General features: G+C 34.7%; 1 protein-coding gene across 2 annotated transcripts; it reads left to right on the top strand.

Moving 5' to 3' along the window:
• The first annotated feature begins 5,303 nt into the window (after window positions 1-5,303).
• Window positions 5,304-17,332, top strand: CCK (cholecystokinin). Of its 2 annotated transcripts, none has more exons than XM_053466490.1 (3): window positions 5,304-5,347; window positions 12,221-12,469; window positions 17,032-17,332. In XM_053466490.1, the coding sequence occupies exons 2-3, from the start codon at window positions 12,223-12,225 to the stop codon at window positions 17,166-17,168; spliced, it is 384 nt and encodes a 127-aa protein (XP_053322465.1). In that variant the 5' UTR covers window positions 5,304-5,347; window positions 12,221-12,222; the 3' UTR covers window positions 17,169-17,332. The 2 variants fall into 2 exon arrangements, with proteins under 2 accessions (XP_053322465.1, XP_053322463.1); XM_053466488.1 differs by lacking the exon at window positions 5,304-5,347 and adding an exon at window positions 8,710-8,785.
• Window positions 17,333-19,182: the final 1,850 nt, after the last annotated feature.

Genomic DNA, 19,182 nt, shown 5'->3' with positions numbered 1-19,182 from the left:
AGAAATTCAAAAATTATAACATCTAAATGCTTAAGTATGTCTAGTGAGCATACCTGGAAACTCCATGGGTTAAGCACTGCTTCCTCTGTTTTCCTGGTCAGTGTCTTTCTCTCTCTGGGCAGTAGAGCAGTGTTTGGCCATGCCTAATTCCCTCTCCTACTCCTCATTCATTAAAGGTTGTTTGGACTAGTCCAGGAGTAGGCAATCTTCGGCTCTCCAGATGTTGTGAACTACATTTCCCTTGATGCTTTGCCAGCATTATGACTGTAAGAGCATTATGGGAGATGTAGTCCACAACATCAGGAGAGCTGAAGATTGCCTACCCCTGGGCTAGTCCAACCCCTGTGTGCAGTTACCCACATCCCATACACAGCTAGCGGTGCCTCTATTCTAAGCCACTTCCCCAGAAAAAGTAGCTCATCAGGTAGCCTATCCTTTGAAGTTCCCAGGTATGCTAGTAAAGAAACTAGATTCCTTTGTAAATTAATCTATTTCCAAACCCTTTCATTGTTGGACTTCTTCAACAAAACACATTGTATATCCTATCGTAAAATACACGTCTCTTTTCCTTCACTACTTACAAACCCAGTGGAAATGTGTGATGCAATAAGGGCTGAGAAATAAGCGGTTCATCATGTGGTCACTTATTGTAAGAAGTACACCACCCACTCATCCACTATCCTGTGCGTTTTCTGGCTATATTTTTCATATTTACCCTTAAAAATAGCTACATCCTGCTTATGGTTCCATGATGGATCTCAGATAAGTATGGTGTACCTAATACCTTTAATCTAATTTTGTCTCAAGGAAGCTTTTGATGTGTAATAGTATACTATTTGGACAATTTGTTGAGATTATATATTGCTGCTATTTCTGTTTCCCAGCTTGCAAAATGAAAATAATAATTGTTAGGCCTCATCATCACAAGTACCCAATGTTTGGCAGTATAAAATGAAATTGTATCTCAAAAATAAGTGAGACTCAGGTTTGTTTTGTGATGTAGGCCTATATAGTGATATCATTTTAATACACAGCCTACAATAAAATACTTATATTCATCTGCTGGGTTGTATTTATTAGAGCTATTTTTAAAACATCTGTAGGGTGAATGAGGTCCACAGACTTTAATGTGAATAGATCTAAAAGTATGGCACTCCTTTTTTCCATTGGAGTTACTTTGCTACAGTAGTAGATTGCTGGTGATATATCAAGATAATTGCAAGTTGAACTCTGAACGTCATCATGTATCATAAACCCCGAGAAGATTATCTTTCAAGAAAGTGTGCTGGCCCTGCATAATGTATGGTTTCATCAGCAACTTGACTGATTTAGCTATGTATTATACAGAGCAAACCAAGCTCGTCACGCAGGAGACATACATTGGGATGGCTCTCCATAATTTAGAAGTTGCATCTTTCCTGCAAACTCCTGCTTTTGTGGATAAACCTTATTGTGGTTCATTTGCTGCCAAATTTATCATTCTAAAAACTACTCATCCAAGTGGTTAGATCATAAAAAGTGCAAGACATATGGGGAGGAGAATTAATGCTTTATTTGTTGGTGGCCCTTGTGCTAACTATGGTCTATTGGCAATAAAAGGAATTATCTTTCATATCTTTTTCGGATACTGGCATGAATCATTGGACCGCAGTTTAAAGAATGCATGTTAAATCACTCATAAAGTACTTTAATATGCATTTTTCTTTGGCCCAGGACAATAAACTATTTTGTTTTAAAATCACTTTTTTAACACAAAAATAAACCCATGCCTGTTAAAATCCACTTACAGCTGAGCACTAACCATTTTAGTTTTCTATTCAGAAACAAAAAAAAGCTACCTGGCCTTCAATACTGAGAAAAAAATGTCCAAAACCAGAAAAATATCAACAGTGCTTCAGGGGAATTGTGCAGGTTTCTAGTTAATAACCTTTACCCATTGGAAAATGGCTGATAGATCTGCGTAGAGCCAGTAAGTAACAGGGGATGTGTTCAGTAATTGGAGTCCAATCGCTAAGTGCCATATTTATCAAAGCAAAACACAAGCAATTATAGTTTCGAGCGATTCTCCAATATTTATTAAAGAAAACTGGCTTAAAAAGTCAATTGTATGGTTTCCATTTATTAAAAATGTAATTTTGCACTACTATTGCAGCATTCCTCCTATGATAAATAGCACAGTAAATGCCTTTTCAAACTGCTGGCTATAATTTCATTCTACCGTATGCCTTCTAAAGTGGATCTTCTGGTAAAAATATATAAAAGGATCCTGTCACATGTGCACATATATAGCCCAGAAAAAGCCTAGACATTGTGCCTATAGCATTGATTGCCAAAGATGGCTTTCAACTTGCTGGCTTCATATTAAATGATCCTAGGGTCCTGATGAAGCTATTCCTTCTTAGAAGCTATCTTTGATGATAGGACGTATATGGATACTACAGTATCGCAACATTTTCTGCATAATACAAGTTTTGTCTTGGCGCAACAGCCATACCAAAATCCATAATCAAGAAATGAAATTACAGCAATATCCAATTAAATGTTTCCAGCTTCTAGACCTTATGTGCATTTGTGTAACCAAGTGTTTTGTCATATAATACATGTTTACATGGCACATAGTGAGTTAGAACAATTATATAACAAATAATGCAAATGATGGGTGTTATAATAATAATAATAATAATTATATATATATACATTATATATAGTTAGTTTTAGCACCATGCCTTTTGTATTATTTCCTTACATTTTAATTTCACGCCTTTATATTGCCTTAATAGTGAACAGATAGAAAAAAATATAAAAGTGAAGCAGCCAATTTAAAGTGAGTATCAGACAATCTCATAAACCCTTAAAACTGGGTTCACCATAAATATGGTTCTAGGTAAGTATGTAAAGACCCTTAGCATTAAAAATTAGCGATTACATTTTAATTTAATTTACTTTATATAGCCTTGATTAACTATAACTGATGACTCACTCCCACGCCTACACCATCCTAAATGTTTTCTTTTATTTCCACCAAATCACTCTTGGTATTTAAATAATAGTAATAAAATTGTATCATGCAAGACTCATATTATTTTAATGTAAATTATTGGCATGAGTGTAATACAGTTTTGTTATGCTAATGATGCTTGCTAATGATATGGTCTTTGTTGTGTAAAGATTATATGTCTGTGACATGTCAAAAGAGTAATTAAGACTGCAATCTGTGAAGCAGATCAAAAAGTTCTGAAACTCAGAGCATACAAAAGTGACATCTTATTCTTAAGAGATGATCCTTTGACTTTTAATGACATTATATATAGTATAATATATATATATACAGATATCTATGTATAGATTTGGGTTACCCGTGACGAGAACCTGTATCCTTGTCCAGAGCAGTATTTTTTTCAGAAGCACTTTAAATCTGCAACTTCAATCCAGCCTGATCAACTGCCTGGTGGACCTAGTGCCCTAATGTAATCATCGCAAGATGCCAAGAACAGGGACCTCTACCAATATGTCAACGTGTATTAATGTTATTGACAATTTTGTTTAGTGTCAATTTTAATTGTAATAGAAAACAAATTGAAGCCCAGTTCTGAAAAATGAAAAAAAGGGAAGGTAGAATTGTTGAAGATCCTCGAAAAGTGTGTTGTGTAGGATATTCTACTGCACACTATGACAGAGCAATTGTGGCATCACAAGTTTTATTTAAATGAGGAAATAGAGTCAGATATTACACTGAGGTGTATGTCATATTTTTAAATGTAAATTTATAAGGGTTATGAGCAGTTACTAATTTATTCACATCATTGGCGGAGCCCCCCCACACACACACACACACACCAAAACCACAAACATAGCATGGATATATTACCAACTGAAAGCTCAACTAAACTGGTGAAGTACTACCAAATACTTGGTGTTAAATTACGGTATAATAACACTTCAGTTTCCCAAGGAACCCACTGAACAATGAATGCATATGAAAGTATTTCACATGATTTATTGAACCTGCAAAACAAAAACTTTATGAAAAAGCTACAGCAGAACACCTCCTCCGTGATCAGTTACTTCAGCAGCCAATCAGTGGCAGGAAAGTGTTACCATAGAAATGCATGGACGCACTTTCCAAGTGCACTTTTCCAAGCTTCAGGTAGCAAAGACAAGTGGCCCCCAGTTTCCCCTTGTGATTCTGTTGAGTTCTTTAAAGAGACAATCTAGTGTCCCATACAGCCACACCAATGTAGACTATGTTATATAATTTTGCAATTACTTTAGTATGCATTACCTTTTCAAGACTCCAGTGTCCACTATTCACACCAGTTTTGGTTGCCTAACCTAGTCGATCAGTAGTAGCAAAGCCATTACATTGAAATTAATTTGAGAACATTCTGTGCATGGACATTGTAGATCACATTAGACCCCCTTGACCTCTGGTGCATGCCAACACTGCAACTGGCATGTGCGCTACAGTGCAGACAAATTTGCATTTGCATAGGAAAACTATTTTAATTTAAAGGGGACACAGCTATCATATGCATTGTGTTCATTTAATGGGGATGCTTTCCCAAACCCTATATGTTTCACTATAAAATGATGGAAGGTATTTGTTTTTATCTCTGCTGCCAGAAACACTGGTCAACCAATGTTCTCAGTGAAGCTGAAACTATATTGCATCAAGTTTAACTGCTGGACAATGTTTCAGTAATGGTGCTTTAATATTATCACCTATGTGCCAGATTTTCATTTTAATACAGTGGACCAGCTTTGAAGTGTTGTCTGAATTTACCCCCTAAAGCCCTCTGAAGCAATGCAAGGACCATCCCTTTCCTTTTTGCAAACCCCATTGTTGCGCAAAAAGAACAAAACTCAAAAAGTATGCTTATTTCTGCCTAATTTGAATAAATCACCAGGAAAATATTTTGTGCATCCATGGCATATTTATGTTTAATGGATTTAAAATATTGGAAGTGGATCAATGGAGAATAAAAGAGACCTCCATACTCTTTATACAAACTTGAAGTTTTTTGTTTAGCTAGTCTTTATATCTACAAAGAATTAATCTTATCAATATCAGATTGTGGTAAGTCAGTCCTATGGTGCCTTTATTGACTCATTAAATATATAAATAAAAATATAAATAATATTGCCTCATCAGTCTTTGAATTTAAAAGTCTGACGCACTTTTGAGTTTTGGGCATTTTTTTTACTCTGACATCACTCTCCCTCTTGGTAATATATCTCATAAATAACCCTTCTTGCTGAGCTGCTTATTTCAGAGTGGGATCTGATCAGAGTGATACCCAGAGGCACAGTATCACCCCCTTCCACAGCCAGAGGAGAAAGGAATCAGGTAAGAACAGTGTGTTCTATTTACATCATAGGAGGGTTTGGATAATTGAGCACAGGTGGAGATTACCAAATGTCAAAAATATCTAAAATACTGAAAAAGGATTCACATCACACAACATTTGATTCACAGGAATGATTTTCTCATGTAAACTGTTACCTGCAGATAGCTTTTCAGGACCATAGACAGCTCAATGGATCTTTTCTAGAATACTGCAATGGTTAAGTGACACATTAGTAACTATAGTGTTAAAAAGTCATTATAGTGTCTATTAAAAAAAAAGACTAAATGAAGAACCACATTGTGATGTGTTTATGATCATGACCTAGACACTACTCTGGTAATACACTAATGCACAGATAAGCAGACACCTGGTAATGACTGTCTTGCTGGGAATCGATGTGTAGACATGAACTTGTAGCAGAGGGATGAGATGAGTAGGGAGTGAGATTGATTTGGATTTAAATGGATTAGATTTCATGGAAAGGGCTACTCGCTATGTCAACATTATGGATCTGGCAGAGCGGTGTAAATGATAATGTCATGTTTGGAAAAGGGATTTAATCTGCCTCTCATGAGAATCAAATAGCTAACAATGACTGGGTTTATTTGATGCTGGTCAGTAATTACAATAGGGCAACAGAGTACAAAACTGTATAGATTTCCTCCAGCTTAATCCAGATAGGTATTTACTGTACCAGGTGAAATGATGTGAGGCTATTGGAGACACTGGTTTTTGGAGTATATAGAAATAATAAATAAGCAGGTTGGCTTCTACAATGAATAGGTCCATGGCAATTGTCTTAAGTGCACAAATCACAACATTAATAACAAGTAGCTTGTAGAAGTTATCAATCTCACTAGTAGGTTAAGAAGAGTAACATATGTTGCAAATATATACAAATCTGCACAATAATAATATTAATAATAATAGTAATAATAATAATAATCTTATTACTTTGAGGATTAGGTATAGAATATTCTCCCAGATTTGCACATCAGCCAGAGAAACAAGTTCTAGCCTCATCAATTGGCTTTAAATAAAAACAAACTTTCCCTGCTCCAATCCCAATATCACTGAATACAGACATCAGGTGAATTATGACATCTTTGGTGTGCAAAAGTAATGCAAGCAATAACTGATAGGCATCTTGGTTTTAATGTCAGCTCTCAAATGCATCCCACTTTCCATTAGAGCTCACTCCTTTAATGGGCTTGGGATCAAGTGTCTGTGAATTAATCAAAGCGGTTTCAATAATAAATACCATTAGTTAATATGTATGTATAATATATAAGGAATGAGAGAAAGAGTAGATAGGGAGACTGAAGGGGGAAGAGAAAGGGGAGAGAGGGAGAATAGCAGGAAAGAGCACAGGTAAGTGAGAGGAGGTAAAAATGTTGTTATATATATATATATATATATATATATATATATATATATATATATATATATATATATATTGTAATCCAGTTTCCCTAAAATATACTATATTTCCAAATAAGCTAAATCTATATTACATACTTGAAATTAGTTGTACTATGTACGTGTTACATTTGGAAGCGTAATTCTGATATCACCCATACTGTAAGCTTCCTTGGATGATTCATTGTGAGTTGGTCCGAGACCGAAGGGAGTTAAGTCATACTTTATGTCAAGAACCGTTTTAGATAATTCGAGTTTTCTAATTCTAATGATTACAGTTGTTAATACGTGTATGTAGTTTGTACTTACTGAAACTGCAGTAACTGACTCTATAGAGAGTCATTCTGGAGCAAATGATCAGAGACTTTCTCCAGAGCAAGTGAAGCTGGGGTAACAAACTCGTTGCACCACTTTAATCATGTTACACCACAGCTGTTCTTTATACATGACCCTCTGTCTGCTCTAAACTCCTTATTCTCTCTCTGCATAGAACAGAGGAGCTGTAGAGATCTCACCAGAGAGACCTGTAGGACCTTGTAGCTCCCCGTGTCTCTCCCTCCTCCTCTTTCAATCTCCATCTCCTCTCCCCTCCCTCCACCATCAATCATTATTTTGAAGTAGCCAGCACCATACAGACCAACCATCACCTTAATGTATATGTTCCTATACAAACAGGCAGAGGTAGAATAACGCTAGCACCATAAAATCAAATTTCTTATCCACGTAGATAAGTAATATTTCATACAAGGGATCATTTTGTCTACTATCACACCAAAAAGGGACAGATATTGACAGTTCTTACCTAATTATACCTACAGGGAGAAAGGACAATAGGCCAGTTGGGGATATGGTCATTAGTCTACTCTTCAAGATGGGTGTTTTAACATTAAGTACTGATTCCACATTGTCTCATATCCAATTCATTAAAGGAAATGAAATAGAATTAACCTTCCAAAGTTCATAAGATCTCAAGTAAATTCCTGGGGTCTTTAACCTTTTAAAAGCAGGACTGCAACATTCATAGGATTAGCACACATTCATTATGTGGGCAATATATATTTAACCATGTCATTGCCAGGTGCATCTGCTGGGCTGAGATGTCTTCAATCAGATTTTACCCCACTATAGAATGTGTTTATTTGTATTTCAGTGATATTTATTGTGTTGTAATATTCATTGCATTCTTACCAATAAAATATTTGACTGCTGTTCCATTGTTTCTTTTACCATGCTAAACCAGACAGTGCATATTACATAATTCACATGGTCATCCATATATTAAAATGCTGATTTCAGCTTTCTCATTAGCATGTCCTGTGTGCTGTTCCTGGGTGGCCAAGGTTTTTAATTCAGTTTCACCAATAATTGATTTATTTGTAATTACATTAATTAATATAGGTTATAAAATATGTATGTATAGTGATGCTCAGCACAGATACTGAGCATTAAGTACTAAGTGAAGCAAATGCAATTAGACATATATAAAATGACAGATGGTGAATATATAAATTATAAAGATTATCTATAAATATAGCGATGGATATGTTGTTGCTACACATTTTAAACTAAATGAGAAAAGGAATCACGATATATGATGAATCAAAACAGATTTACTCTTTTCTGGAGTAAAAGTTACAGATCAAATAGATCAAATATATAGTATCCACATTAAGATAACAAATTAGTAGTGATGAAGAAGAAGATGGGTGCTGGTACTGCTTATCTGCATCTTGCCCATGGAAAATGTGTTTTAAGACATCAGAAGCTGTAAAATGAGACAGCAATGGGGGCTGTGGTTTTAATTTCAGTGGTTAACCCTTGACTCAATTTGGTCTGGGGAGTGAAATGAATTTGTTATGACGTGATGGCAATCCCCTTTTTGCGTCAGCTTGTGCAAACAGATGACAGCGAGGTGGGGTATATAAGCCATAGTAAAGCTACCTGGAGCACAGTAATTCCTCTGCCCCAAGCACTGCTCAGTCCTCTCGCCTATTGGAAAAGCAGATCACTTGTGAAAGGTAAAGTGAACATTTATTATTATCACTATTATTATGATTACTATTATTGTTGTTATTATTATTGTTATTTAAAGGAGATTCAAAGTGCACCTGTTGGTCAATGTTCTGTTGTAACAAAGTTTGATTGGGGGAAGGTATCTACAATATGTTCAGCCTGTGCACTTCTCTGTTAGTGATTATTATTTCTGTATGGATTAAGTAAAACCTGCCTAAGTTATGGAATCTGTGCTGTGCGTATAGCGCTATACATTTCTGCGCTATTATATAATGTAATGTAACTTAACAACAGCGCAAGAGGGATGAAAGGAAACAGTCTTACTAGCACTTAAAGGGTTAAACGTGCCCTTGCAATGGGTGTAGAAAAAGGAGTGAGATCTCTTTGTAGTGTCAAATATGTGGCACTCATAGGGTTAAGAGTAGACCTCATCTTCTGTAGATGCAGAATCAGGGGTAGTGAAATAAAAGGCATTTTCAAGGCTATCCAAATATCAGGGGCATTCCTGATCTTAAAATCTGATTTCTGCCTGGATATTCATAATGTACATTTAAAATTTAGCTGGTGCAGTTCTCAGCTGAAACACATGAACATTATATGCTAGATATAAATACATATAAAAAGGATATGCCTGGTCTGTTGAAGGAAACTTGACAACCTTAAAAATTGTGTTACATTTTAATTTAATTCCCAGCCTTATCCACTCTGCCAGAAATCCTTCAATTTGCATAGATTTAAGATCTCTGGGAAAGTAAACAGTATGTGTTTTATGTTACAAGCCAAACAGCAGCTTTCCAGTTTTTGTTGCTTGGACTGCAACACCCATTATGTTTAGTTGTGACAGATTACAACTCCCATCACCTCTGCCTAAGGATTATATGCATTGAGGACCAAAATGTTTGCAGGGTGACCAAAAAGAAATGAAAATTAATTTTGATTTGAGTGGATCTATATGAATTTTAAGCATCAAGTGTGTTCAGAAAGCTCTTTCTGTGGCAGTAAATATAGGTCAGCTTTCTTGTGCAGTCCTAGACAAATTGATAAAATCATTTTTTTTTGACCCATGTTATTCTTTCCAACCAGAGGCAAGTTGCAGGCAGTTGGCAACACACACAGCATCCCTCATGTTATTTCATATGAGCCTGCTTGTATTATTAATACTCTAAAACAAATTAATTGTCAACATTACAATAGATATGTTTACTATTCAGGTATATTAAAACAGTATATCTTGTTTAGTCTTGTGACATAGGTGTACATGCCATGAGAAATTACACAATTTTATGACCTTTTGAAGTTCTAAATATTTGATAGATTCCCATACATAAATACATGACAAATGAAATATATATTTTATAGGGGTAGTCAGAAGACAATAACACACAATTATTCATCCCTATCCATATACAGTCTGAGCATCCTGGGAGTCGTAATTCAACTACATTAGCTGGAGAGTTAGCCAGTGGCTCATACCCTCATATGAAATGTAGCCTAAGCTATAACAGAGGGGGTCGTAGACCTTAGACTTTTAAACTATGTAACTATGTAACTAAAAGCATCCCATTTTGTGGATTTGGTGTAGGCTATTAGATGTATCAGTGACAGTGGTCCACAATGGCAACAGTGACATGCACTGCTATCATACCATGGGGCAAGTATGAAACACATTGCACCTAATGTCTGAGAAAAATATATTTTGTTCACAAAATTAATATTTAAATATTTCTATGCTTTCCCTTTAATAAGTAAATGGCCTTTTACTCTACACATATGCAACTATATAACTAAATGTAATAAATCACATGTGTGATTGTTGCACCTCAAGGTTTCATCTTTTAACTATAGCAACAATGCTATTAAGACTTTAAAAAAACTCTAATTTATTTGAAAAAAATAAAACAGAACTTTATCAATATCTGTCGTGATATAATGAAAAATGTTATCACGATAATCCAGACCTATTCATTAAGTCAATTAACGATGGGTTATTTTTATTAATGTGTATCCTGAGTTATTTCTTTAAATAAACACAAGCTTTAGAGACCTTATAAAGTATTTAATGAATATAATAAGGAAAATGGATACAGCTAAAGTCTGTTCTTCTTAGTCAGATGAAGAACATACCTCTGAAATGTGCCTTTATAGATTTTTCTATGTTGGCCCAGTAAAAGGTATCTTTGACTAAAGACTTCTTCTTCTCATTGACCCATATGGTTATATGCATTCTAATTTTTACATTTTCCATGAGGGATCCCTCAAAAGATCTCTAATAGGTAAGTTTAGTGAAAGAAATAACTCATCTGAAGAAGAGAGCTGTAAGGTTCCAAAAGCTCACAATTCTTTTGTATTATGGTCCAATGAAATGTATTACCTTTGACTCAAGTCCCTATCGTAGAAATTTACCAAGCACTTCAGGTTGCTAGACGCTCACTGATATTTATCTTATTCTTTTGGATAATGATATAATCAAAAAAAGGATGATGGGAAGCAATACGTTTTTCATCAAGTCTAAAGCTTCATGTGTTTTGTATTAGTTTTATTTGTGTCCTTTTTATGTACTTCAGTAGACAAAAAGATATTATTTTATTCTTATATTATTCTTTTCTTTTTCTGTTCTCACACACACCTTCTTTCCCATTCTCTCTAATTTTTGAAGTTTTATGGAATAAAATATTTTGTATACAATTACATGTTAGAATATTCGCATTAAAATTTAGAAATTGGACTTGTAAAGGGGCTGATTTAAAAGTGCATTGATTAACACAACTGGGGATTTTAGTGTTTGACCTGATAACAAACCAGAAGCCTAAAGTAATTTATGATGCATCAAATACCTTGATGATTTATGGTCTATTAACTAAAGTTTTCATTTCATGTCAACCATTAACTATGCATTATGAAGGGTTAACTCTGCCTTTCTTTTAGGAGAAACTCATCCGAACTGTCTTGCATAACGCATTTCTTTCTAGTATGAAGGTTTTTTATTTCAAAGGACATTAGCTATAAGTCAATGTTTAGTAAATAAACCTTCTTGTCTGAGTAGAGCTAGTATGTTCCCTTATGGAAGGAACTCACACAATACTGGGAACTGGTTTCAGGGCAACCAGTCTATATATAAAATAACATGGGATATCTTAGTTGTTCAACATAGCTTAGACAATATTACATTTAAATATTGTCTACAGCTGTATTGTATTAAATATAAATATTGCTAAGAAATACCAGGTAGTATTATTTTCTTTTTCCAGAATTCTGGTGGAGTTCAGGTAATGCTTTTTTTTTTAGTAATGTTCCCATACTAATAATATCTTTAGTGCCCTAAATAATATTGGGTATATATATATATATATATATATATATATATATATATATATATATAATTATATATATATACGCCTAAGCTTAGACAATGCTGATTTGCCATTTTTTCACTTTCACAGCTATGTACAGTAGGATATGCATCTGCGTCTTACTTGCTGTCCTCTCCACAAGCTCAATAGGACAGCAAACTGCAGGATCTCCAAATGAAGATCCAGGGGCCACTGGAATAGAGAAGCAGGGCTTACTACAGCACCCACGACATGCTCGTGCCTCCTCAACTGGCCAACTAAAAACCTTCCAGCGCATTGATGGAAATGGAGATCAAAAGGCTAATTTGGAAGCTATTCTGGCAAAATATTTTAGAAAAGGTAAGTTAAGAATTTCACACAAGAAAAGTCATGTCTAATGAACTGTGGTCAGAATAAATGGTGATGCATTTGGAACTGCATACATGGAATACACAATGAAAGTTTTATATACCAGTTCATGATCAGTGTTCTTTATTTGAGAAAAAAATATCTTTTCTGCTGGGAGCATATTTTAGTAGACTACATATTACATACTACATAGTTGAGTAGTTTGTATTCCTCTGTTCCATGAATCAGATATATAACAGTGAGGGTCAGGACTACTCCTGTGGTTTCTGGCACATTCCCTCACTAGTTTTATTTTCCTGAGAACCTAATGATTATGTTGTGTTGCTAGCAGCATAGGTCCACCAATGTAGCAAACCCCATCAGCTCAGCACCTCATTATATGATAGGGCTGCCTAACTGGGGTTCAAGGGCAATGAGTGGGGGCCTCTGTTTAAGTTACTCTTTCCCAGACCTCTCAGTAACAAACTTACTTTCAGAGGCAAATATACTCCTATGCTCTTCCATCACACCATCAGGATCTGCAGATGAAAGTGGTGGCGGAGGGGTTGCATAAACATGTACAGCATAGAGCCATCCATCAGAGAGATCTTCTACTCCAAATCCATATATTGTAGTATGAATTATGCACAATAGGATTCTGCTACAAGGATATGAAGAACAATTGACCACTCCATCAGACTGGTTATCACATATGTCCCAATTTAATTAGATGCAGTCATATCACTGCAGTAAAGCACCATGATCAAAAATAAGCAGCTGGCCTTCCTCCAGAAGTTACTGTTGTACATTTAATTTTGTAGCTGTGTGGAAACAATTAAGCAACAAAGACCTGTTTACACTATGCCATATGCCGGATATATTACATTTTTAGACCAATAACTATGCTTAATATACAAAGTCACCGCAAAATGTCTCTTCATCCTTCCCTTGCTCTGCATCCTATTCTGTGAAAAATGCAGCCACACAGCTTTTCTTTTGTCTTAAAGCAATTTAGCCTGTTCAGAAGGCTTGTGGGCCCTTGTGGAAAATAAATTGGGGGTTCTCCAATCATGCATGTAGAATAGAATAGTCACCTCTTGCCAGGAGGCAGCTACCTCTTGTTTAGAGGAAGTAGATGGATTGATGAACCAAACACTGTAATTAAAGTATAAAAAAAAACACACCAGGTCCCATTAATATCTTGACTGTATCCTTTTTGTGTACCTTCTACATTAGATTTTCTATGAATAGAAGTAACAGGCGAGAGTATAGTTAGCATGTTCTCTGCCAGATGTGTTTTAGCAACATATTAAACACAGATATAACGTTTTTGAGAGTATATTACAAGGACCCAATTTTATTTTGAAACAGACACTTTTGAGTGAAAAGTAACAGGGTCACTCATTTAAAAAATTAAATAGGGAGCCATGACTACTGCATGGTCAAAGAAAGTTGGTTATCATGGGCCTCAGCAAGAATTATACATGTACCTTGAAACTTTCAAAATGAGCCGACCCAGAGAGACTCTAATTTTATATATTAACAGTTTAATGGCCTACCAAATAGATTCCATGCAATGTGTTAACCAAACTCTAATACATGGAAACCAAGACTTGTCATTATATAAATGTACACTTGATTGAGAAACATGCATTCAAACAGGGATACCAACCATGACAGACATTCTGGAGGCAAAAAGCACTAATTAGGAGTCCTAAATATCCTAAATAGTATGAATGACTCATACTCCAGATTGTGCGACCCTAAAATTTTGCCCCTTCACTGTGAGACCCTGAGATTGCCGCAAAAACTCTGAGAGTTCTCAAGTATGTTTATAAGGCCATGTCTGCTCACTAAGGAGACCCCATTTAGTCAACTTAGTCTCAGGTGATAGTATGGTACCCAGAGGAATCTTGATCCAGAACCCATTGCTTTTCATATTATTTTGGAAACTTCACTTTATACAAAAAAACCATGCCTCATTCCATGATTTCGCCACGGTATTCCAAGAATCATTCAATGAAAATGTTCAGCATTTCTTCAAATGGATATTTTATTATAGATTACTTTAACCAACTGAAGAATAGAAAAAAATATCACAGTGTTTTATAATATCCAAACACCTGTAGCATCCATTGTCACTTATGAAGCCATGGATCAGGTCATATGAATGACTGCTTAGCTCATTACCAGAGGAAAAACGAAAATAATAATAATAATAATAATAATAATAATAATAATGAAAATAATAGTAATAATAATAGATAATATCCAATACCTTTCCCATGTAACCTTCTCTATATTTCAGTTTAGTACATCTGTGATAACCATAATTATTCAGATCTATTGATTCATATATTGCATTATGGATTTCTAGAAAATTGTTTGCCATAGGAGAAGCTGAGAAACAACACAATTTAAAATGAAAGTCAATGTACTTTTCAAAACTGCAGGACTTTTTGAAATATGATATGGTCACATAATTTGGTGCTCACTCCATGTTTTACACTGATTGTGTTCTGGAATATGGTTTGGATACTTGGTATTAAGTGAAGCCGGACATCAATACATCTGTAGATACAAAATGTACTTTTACTCTAATCAACAATGCGTTAAGTTAGCTTTAAGCACAAATCTATATCAAACCTTTAGAATTACAAATGGTAATGTATAAAGAACAATTATTGTAAAAAGCAGTAGTAGAAGTTGTGAGATCACCATGGCAACAGAGAGACATCCCTGAGTGACTATAGTAGTTAGGCTCTAGGCAGACTTTTTTTTTAATGATGTTTGTTCCATATCAATATTAATAACAATCAAATGCGGAGTCATCTGATCTGATTTGCTTAATAGTTTTGAATTTATAAGCAAACTGTTTTTTTGTAGTGGAGATATAGAGAATGTTGATGCTAGGAAACAGGTAGGAAACGCTGGTCATTAAGAGGTTAAGCAGTAAGTGTAAATAGCACTTGCACTAATATGATGGCAGCAATTGTCATTAGCAATTGTTTTCAATTCTTTTTTCAATAACTGCTCACTATTGCCTATGAATAAGCAAGCAGTGGCGCCAAACATTCAATATGTTGTTCCCTATCTGTCCTACGCCAGTGTATCCTTATGTGTCGATATCATTTCCTATTTTTGCATATGTTGGATTGTCTTCATCCTTCATACAGGATTAGCAGCTTTAATGTGTTCTTTCTTCAATATGTTTCATTAACCACCAACTATTGGTGAAAACCATATTTTACTAAGCATACTCCCTGGATATTAGAGATCCCAATATAAAGCGATATAACAAGGCTGCAGGAGGGAAGAGAAAAGGGTGTTCTATAGCGATTTCACGTAACCAAAGGTGATAAGACGCTTACACAGTACTTGGTTAAGTATAATGCTTTATGCGACATTACACGATCATTTATGTGATGACAATTTCATAATGGTTTTGTCACCTATGCATAAGGAAGAATTACATGGACACTGTCTAATTATTATATCGTACATGCTCTGTTAATTCTATACATCTCAAATCAAAATTCTTGCATGTGTTCATTTCTTTACTAGATAACAATAAAACAACAACCTTTTCAAATGAAATGGATTTTGAGTCTCTAAACTAACTACTATCTAACTGGGCAACAGATTGTAAACACATAATTAAAGCTGCCATCTCCACCAGACATCTGCCGGAATGCGCTTTAATGCGCTGCCTTCATCAAATGTCTGCCCTTGATGAGTTCTGCAGTCCCGTATTTTTAATCGTTCTTCTACATATGAATACTTTAGACGTGGCAGATCAAACTTTTGCGGAATGACAGCTCCTGAAATCTTAACTTGTCACTGATGATGGTCTGCAGATGCCCAAAACTTCCAATAATCACCTGATATTACTTCTTTTGAAAATTGTATTGGCTTAAATGCAATGTTGATTGACAATAGACTCTTTATTTTTCTTGTGTAGGCCAGATATGCCCAAGTTTGTAATAACACGTGCTTTTTTTGTTTTCTTTTTAAATTAAATAGCATTTTATAGGCCATTGGTCTGTTACTCATTAAAAGCCTGGGACGCCATTCATTATAGTGGTTTTTATTCACTTTAATAAATGTATTCCCATTTTCTAAACATAATGTCTCTAAAATACTATATAAAGCATAAACTATACACGGCATTCATAAATACTTTTAAAAGCTTTAGGCTTTTGAATTCAATACTCCTGTAAATACATTTTGATAGGTGTGTTTGATACTTTGCCAAACAACAGAATACACTAAGTGATAGAATAAATCATAATGTATTGTGGTAGTGTAGAAGTTGGCGCTAGGTTTTTATGGACCCTACGGCAAAAGATTTATCAAGGTCTAAATTCTAACACAAATAATAAAAAGAATAATTATCTGCTTAATCTGCTTATCTGGTAGCACCTCTCCTGAACCTATAGAACCTATATAAAATAGCATTGATTTCACAGTTTTGCAAATATTTGAAAAAAATGTTGGGTTAAGTTATTATTTTATTATTCATTGCATGTTTCCATTTAAGTGATTTTTTGTTTGTTTTATTATTTTTATTTTAGGCGGACCTTCGGGGAGGTTTGCTGTTCTGCCGAACCGGCCTGTCATTGACCCCACCCATCGGATAAACGACAGAGACTACATGGGTTGGATGGATTTTGGTCGCCGCAGTGCTGAAGAATACGAATATTCTTCTTAATTATCAAAACTTTAAAAACATACTTGCATTTCTGTACAGATAAAATAAATTAATTTGTTGTCTTTACAAATCAGTGTTCTAAATATATATTTATTATGTACTTGTTGTAAATTTGTTTGTAAAACTAAACAATGCAATATACATATGCAGAATTTTCCAGGAAACATTTTCTTTTATTATTTTTTTTTCTTTTGGGGTTTCTTGCCATACGCTGTTGATATTCGAAATCACTTTTTTTTTTTTAAATTTAGCACTGCTTGTCAACACAAGTTGCAGGGAATTACATAATAAACTGTAGATGAAAAACCATCCGTGTTCTAATAAATAAAATATTACATTTTCCTTGTGTTGTCAGGAAACAATTAAAAAGAAGATACATCTCTAAGTTTTGGCTCTACGGTAAAAAATACAAAAAATAAAATCCATAGTAGCATAGTACAAAAGTAGCACAATCTAAATTGTGGGCGCTTGCACGTTGGCAAAAGAAATGTCTAACTCCCAAATTCACGAACGCCAATTAGCATTGCACTCGCATAGAATAAAAATCCTTTCATCCAGACGATGTAAGTATATACAAATCCATGCACATTTTAAAAAGCAGACAACTTGCAAATTTCCCAATTTGCCAGCTGCCTGCTAGTTTAAGTCATAGCTTTCGACTTTATAATCACAAAATACCAATAAGTACTATATTCCATAAATTATGGTTATACAAGTAGTTCTGCCAGTTCAGTTGTACTACAGCCATTGCTCAGTACTTGGGGAAATGACACCTGCACCAACTTTTTTTTATTCGAAAAAAACATGGAAATGCGTCAAACAAGATTGGCCCACTGTATAAATGTTGCATTGATTTGCTTACTAATAATATGACAGCCACCCCCAAAGCTCAGCAACCTAAGCAGCAGCCTAGTTTTCCTTTATGGCACCTTTTCCCATAACTATGAATGTATAAATAAAAATTGCAAACGTGCACCATTTTTAGATCACTTTACTACACTAGAACCAGCGTTCCAGCATAAAAATAATTCAGTCAAAATACAACAAAGAGGTAAACGTCAATGTAGAAAACACACGTTGTATGTTTAATACTGGATATGTTTACACAAAGTACATTGTTGGAATCACATTCTCAACAGCCAGTCCTCCTTAAAATGAATTTGCTACTTTAACCAAATCCTACATTTTATTGTTCTGTACATTAAATAAATGTAATAATGTTTGCAGATTAAAATAAGCAATCTTTGTACTATTTATGTACTAAAAACCCAACGTACGTATAGTCCATGATGCAAACTATCTTAGCTTACTTTTCTGTAGGATTTATCTTCCTCATTAAGTTAATCCTCCCCTATGGATATATTGCTGATTATTGTTGATTGTAAGGATGGGGTGTGGTGAACAGTGAGAACGTAATACTAGGAAATTCGATTGGCTTATGCTGGCCCTGACAGATTTCAGCTTCCATAAAGTTAACTTTTAAAGTACAGTTATTTTTATTGATTTATATAGTACCATTGTGTTCTTCAGCCCTGTACAATGTATAAACAAGATATAACAAGTAGGCCATCACATAGAAAACTTACAGGAACAGAGTTAATAATTATTAGGTATACAGCTTGTTAGCCAATCATGTTAAGATCACCTTACACAGGGATGGATATAATGTAGATATTAGAGACCAACACATCACAGTGCAAGGTGAACCTTCTCCAAGTTCAACTTATGGCTCATTAAATAGTTTTATTTATATTATAAAAAATAATTTTGTGAAAAAAGTAAACCTAGAACCAAGCACAATTCATGTGGTACTTTAATAAACCATTTATTCATATATTTACATAAATTTATCTTATCATGGAATGTGATGGGGTAGAGTCATGAAGTATCCCAGGCAACTTTATACAGACAGCTATAGCATGTTGTATTTCTTGGTAATGTGAATTGTGTATTACATTAAAACATTTTGATATTGACCTATAATCAATCCTAGTTCATGAATATTTACACAATT

This window comes from Spea bombifrons, chromosome 5 (genome assembly GCF_027358695.1).
Source record: "Spea bombifrons isolate aSpeBom1 chromosome 5, aSpeBom1.2.pri, whole genome shotgun sequence".
NCBI lineage: Eukaryota > Metazoa > Chordata > Amphibia > Anura > Pelobatidae > Spea > Spea bombifrons.
Note: the sequence above shows the minus strand (reverse complement) of the source record. Positions and strands in the feature narration are given on the sequence as shown.